Source organism: Triticum urartu, chromosome 4, assembly GCF_003073215.2.
Source record: "Triticum urartu cultivar G1812 chromosome 4, Tu2.1, whole genome shotgun sequence".
NCBI lineage: Eukaryota > Viridiplantae > Streptophyta > Magnoliopsida > Poales > Poaceae > Triticum > Triticum urartu.
Window position 1 is genome coordinate 588,954,589 of NC_053025.1, and position 5,623 is coordinate 588,960,211.

At 45.3% G+C, this 5,623-nt stretch overlaps 1 protein-coding gene across 1 annotated transcript; it reads right to left on the bottom strand.

The window, feature by feature from the left end:
- Positions 1–2,228: 2,228 nt before the first annotated feature.
- On the bottom strand, positions 2,229–2,987 carry LOC125554904 (ethylene-responsive transcription factor ERF094-like). The gene has a single exon (XM_048718284.1). It carries the CDS (start codon positions 2,985–2,987, stop codon positions 2,229–2,231), a length of 759 nt encoding a protein of 252 aa, XP_048574241.1.
- Positions 2,988–5,623: the final 2,636 nt, after the last annotated feature.

Sequence of the window (5,623 nt, forward strand, 5' to 3'; positions counted from 1 at the left end):
TATCCGGGAGTTGCACAATCTCATGGTCTAAGGAAATGATACTTGACATTAGAAAAGCTTTAGCATACGAACTACACGTTCTTTGTGATAGGCTTAGGATTGGGTCTTGTCCATCACATCATTCTCCTAATGATGTGATCCTGTTATCAACGACATCCAATGTCCATGGTCAGGAAACTGTAACCATCTATTGATCAACGAGCTAGTCAACTAGAGGCTTACTAGGGACATGGTGTTGTCTATGTATCCACACATGTATCTGAGTTTCCTATCAATACAATTCTAGCATGGATAATAAACGATTATCATGAGCAAGGAAATATAATAATAACTAATTTGTTATTGCCTCTAGGGCATATTTCCAACACAAGGCACGTATTGTATTGTTGCCATCGAGGATAAAAAGATGGGGTTTATGTCATATTGCTTGAGTTTATCCCTCTACATCATGTCATCTTGCTTAATGTGTTACTCTGTTCTTATGAACTTAATACTCTAGATGCATGCTGGATAGCGGTCAATGTGTGGAGTAATAGTAGTAGATGCAGAATCGCTTCGATCAACTTGACACGGACATGATGCCTATATTCATGATCATTGCCTTGGATATCTTCATAACTATGCACTTTTCTATCAATTGCTCGGCAGTAATTTGTTCCCCACCATAATACATGCTCTCATGAGAGAAGCCACTAGTGAAACCTATGGCCCCTGGGTCTCTTTCTTATTATATTGCATCTCTTTTATTATCGCATCTCGTTTACTATTTTGCAATCTTTACTTTCAATCTATACAACAAAATACCAAAAATATTTATCTTATTATCTCTATCAGATCTCAGTTTCGCAAGTGATCGTGAAAGGATTGACAACCCCTTTATCGCGTTGGTTGCGAGGTTCTTGATTGTTTGTGCAGGTACTAGGTGACTTGTGCGTTGTCTCCTACTGGATTGATACCTTGATTCTCAAAAACTGAGGGAAATACTTACGCTACTTTGCTGCATCACCCTTTCATCTTCAAAGAAAAACCAATGCATGCTCAAGAGGTAGCACACCTCCGCAGATAATAGATCCCAACTATTGAACTATGTTGGGGAAATGTTTTGATGAAGTGTGATAGCCCAAGGCTACTGGTCTTCACATTGGCCACCAAAATGCCTGAAACAACCGCAAGGGCATACAACAATTCTAACTGCTTCCATATAGGTTCGTTACCAAGCCAAGCATCATTGGAGCCCATTCCAAATTGTGGATTCGAAGGAGTTAGGACGTACTTGGGTTAAGAAGATCTGCCCATAGTTTGGAAGTGTTTTGTAATTGGACAAAGACAATGTTTATGAATTTGGAGTTAAGACCCCCCCCCCCCCCCCCCCGCGAAAAGGCTTTTAGGTCGACAGATGACCGGGCACTAAACCATACTTCCTTTGTCCGCATAATAGTGGGCGTTTGGCTATTCTATGGCAAATTGATTTTTTGTGTGTGCAGAAAACCCCTTCCTCCCCTCATTTAAGCTAGCAGTGTTGCTTCGATTTATGTACACAATTAATGTTCATGCATCGTTGCTCACTGCGGTTACCTCGAGGCATAGACCAAGGGGGCGAACACAAAATTACCGCTTAGAAGCCAGATCTACACTTATTTTCAGAAAAGTGGAGGAGTGTAGGCGTGCAGTCTTTTGTAAAATCGTAAGTAATGTAGCATCGTTTACAAGTAGAGGGATAACCTCACCAGGGGCATTATCCATTGGAACACTCCGAGGAGAAAACCTAGCTAACCTTGCTAGTTCATGAGCTACTCCATTACGCTCTCTATTACAATGATCATAATTGACATGGGAAAAGTCTAATGACATGAAATAACAGTCATCTATAATGGATGAAGCGACTGAAGAAGAGTAGCAAGATTCAATGCACCCACCACCTCCATGCTATCCGAATGCACTTCAATCTTACACAGTGTCTTAGATCATCAAGAAGGCCCAAGAATGAGCCAAAAAGGACACGCCTAAAAATTGTGTTGCATGCCGTGGTTTAAGTAAAAAATAATAAAATAGAAACGGATCATCTACAATCATGGACATCGACCACGGGCCAGCCTCTTTTGCTCAGCGCTGCTGCGCGAGACGGCGTCACTCTCATGGAAGGAAATGGATTTGTAGCGGTGGCAGGAGCTGCTGGTTCACCATGACAGACTCATCATATATACCTATAGCAGGAGCGGTGGGGTGGCTCACAGCTCGGACAAGGCGAGCAGCTCGTCGAGGTAGTCCGCTCCAAGGTCCTCCAGCTCCAACACGCACGTTGACAACGACGATGCAGCGGCTGCCTCCTGCCTCGTCGCCTCTGCTGCCGTCGCCGTGGCTCTGGACATCCTCTTTTTGTTGGGTCTTCTCTTTCGGATGCAGTGCCGCCGCTTGAGCGCGAGAGCAGGCGAGTCCCCCGCGGCGGCGCAGCCGATGTCCAGCGTGCGCAGCGACTCCTGCACGAGCTTCACCGGGAAGTTGAGCACGGCGGCCGGGCCGCGCACGGAGAAGGCGGCCTGGTCGTAGGCGAGTGCGGCGGCCTGTGGGGTGTCGAAGGTACCAAGCCAAACTCGGGCGCCATTACGGGTGGAATCCCGGATCTCCGCCGCGTACTTGCCCCACGGCCGCTTCCGCACCCCAATGAGCGGCGAGTCCGGCGCATCACGTGAACTACTGGAGCTCCCCTGCGGTAACAGCGACGGCGACACGACAGGCACCGTCACGATCTCCTCCCAGGCTGAGGCCGCGGGAGGTGTAGTGAAGAAGGTGGAGGTGGCTTCCATGGGGAACGAGAAGGAGGACAGCTGGTAGTCGAACCCCGTGTCAGCATTAACTTGAGCTTCAGCTTGAGAAGCAGGCTGATGATGCGTGTAGTGTGTATTGGATGAGAAAGAAATGGAGTAGCCGTGGTAGCAGTGGAAGCCATCATAGGTAGGTAGCTCCATCTGCAGGTGGTATGGTTCCATGTGTGGAGCATCTACGTAAAGTGTACAGTACCTTATATATACAGCGAGGAGACGAGATCCAAGGAGGGCACGGAGAAGCTTAATCAAGCCGCACAGACGGCAGACAAGCTTTGACTTATAACGACAGAAACTGATGAAATACTAAAAGTCACTAGGCCAGTAGCTAGGCCTGATAAACATCTCCATCGATCAGGTGGAATGCACAGATGCAAATGTTGACGTAGGGCGGCTGGATACGACAGAGCACTCGGGCGTCATCGCGACGTACCTCTCCGTATCCATCGGTGGTCAATATCTCTTCTTATTACTACTACTAGGCACTCTCATCTACTTTAACTAGCTAGTGCAACCCTATCATGTGCATGCATGGTCAACAAGATCATCGTAGGAGTATTTCCTTGTGCCTTCGACCCATCGGAAGCTATAGCACTTTAAATCTACGATGGTCGAGCGATGGATTTGCATCTTTCAGTAGATATGTACCAACCCCAGTTCTTTTTTACTCTGCGTATAGTATAAGATTTCTATTCTCTGATGTCAAACATTATATGAGAAAAAAATCAACATTCACAATACGAAATCAGTATCATTATTATTTTTAGAATACAAATTAATCAATTGATATCATTAGTTACATCATGAATTTAATTTTCATATATATTGTATAACTTTAGTATTGTAGATGTTGATTTTTTTAAAAATATAAAAAATACGGTCAAAACTTTACAAAGTATAACTTCACACAAATCTTGTATACAGTGTAAAAGGGACCGGAGGAGTACATATGTAAACACCATTCAAAAGGATAGGGCTAACATAACTGTAGATATGTACTCTTTCCGTCTATAAATACTTGTCGGAGAAATGTCTGTTTCTCCGACAAGTATTTTCGGACGAAGAGAGAGTACATATGTAACTGCAGATTTGTTTTTTGCCGGGTACTATATAAAGTGAAGATATGGAAGGATGCCACGTATATATAGCTGGATGGCAATGGCTCGCCGAATCTAGCACATGAAGTACATATACATATGGAAAGGCGCATGCATATATGCGGCACTCCATGTGCATGCATGCAGATGGACAGGAAGAAAATAGCCCCGGCAGCAACGATAAGCCATTAGTGTAAAGCAGACACTCTGATCTAGCATTACTGCGCTTGCATCTTTTATGGTTTCATAGGACCCGGATACAGATAAGCAGGTGTCTGACACCTCGTATATGAACAACGCAAGCTTACACTAATCGTAGCAGGTGCCTGTGAAGGTTCACATACAACGAACCAGCACATACGCCCATAGTATACGCTTTGTTTTATTCTCTCTCGTACGATGCTTAGCAGGTAGTAGTCGCCACTCGCCAGCTATAAAGTAACACAACCTACTCGTCTTCTCAATCTAAGCCCTGGGATTCAATAAAGAACTTGCGCCTTCGATGATATCCAGCAGGCCTGTTTGGCCGTTGTTTGCGCCTTCGATGCAGAGAGGGCGGAAACCAAACTTTTCATGGCTCTGCCACCTACATAATATTTCCCTCGTTTCGTAATCATAATGCAGCATCTATATATTTTGCCCATATGTTAAGCGGTCTTGTTTGTCCTTTCTTTGTGCATGATCGTGTTGGCGGGGTCGAGCTTGCCTACCTTGTTTGTTCCCTGTCGGTTTTTTTTTAAAGCCTACTGGCACACTTTATTTCAACTTAAGGACAGAAATGTCGTTCATTACGATTTGAATCCCCAAACAAATCAGAATTTTTATAATAGGGGTGTCTCGCCAGATTGTGCGCAACACTTTGACTGTGCTAAAGGGAGATAGCTCAAATTCTTCGTTCCTTCTGGAAACAGTATGCTAAAATGGCAGTGTAAGGACTCCAAGCCTCAATGATGTCATTGCAAGCTTGAATAAGTTCCAATGAATCTGATTTGATGATAACCTGTGAGCAGCCCAGACCCTCCACCAGAATCGAGACCTTTCTGACGACCAATTGCCTCAGCCGTGATCGCATCCAGCAAAATGGTTAAGCACTGAAGCCACTCGCGCCACTGCATCTACATTCAACTTTTACTCATTTCTTGGAGGTTTTTGCCACAATATCTCATGTGGTTCTGAAGGTCTCGCTGCTCTGCTATAGTTAACTGAAAGTGTGTGGTTTGTTCCTAGTGTTGACGTGTGGGCAGCGGTGCCATCTGTGGGCATGCGTGGATGAGGGCTTGGGTACCGATTTAAACACGCACTACTGAAATCAAACCCTATGCCGAGTGCCAGAAATACTCGGCAAAGGGCCTAAAACACTCGGCAAATCCTTTGCCGAGAATTGTTCTCGGCAAAGACCACCCGGCGTACACCTCTTAGGCAAACAGAATTTTGTCGAGAGCCAATCGTGGGACACTCAGTAAAGAGTTTGCCGAGTACCAAACAGTGTCCCTCGGCAAAATAAAGTGACTTCACGGCCGCTGATTCCGTCAGCTCTTTGCCGAGTGTCTCGCTCGGCTTAACTGTAACAGACAAGTACCAGCAACTCCCTTTTACCGAGGGTCGCTCTCAGCAAAGACACAACCAAACTGCCAGCGCATGCCACTTTGCAAGCATCGCTCTCAGTAAAGGTATGTCTTCCGAGTGCTGCTCTCGGTAAAGATT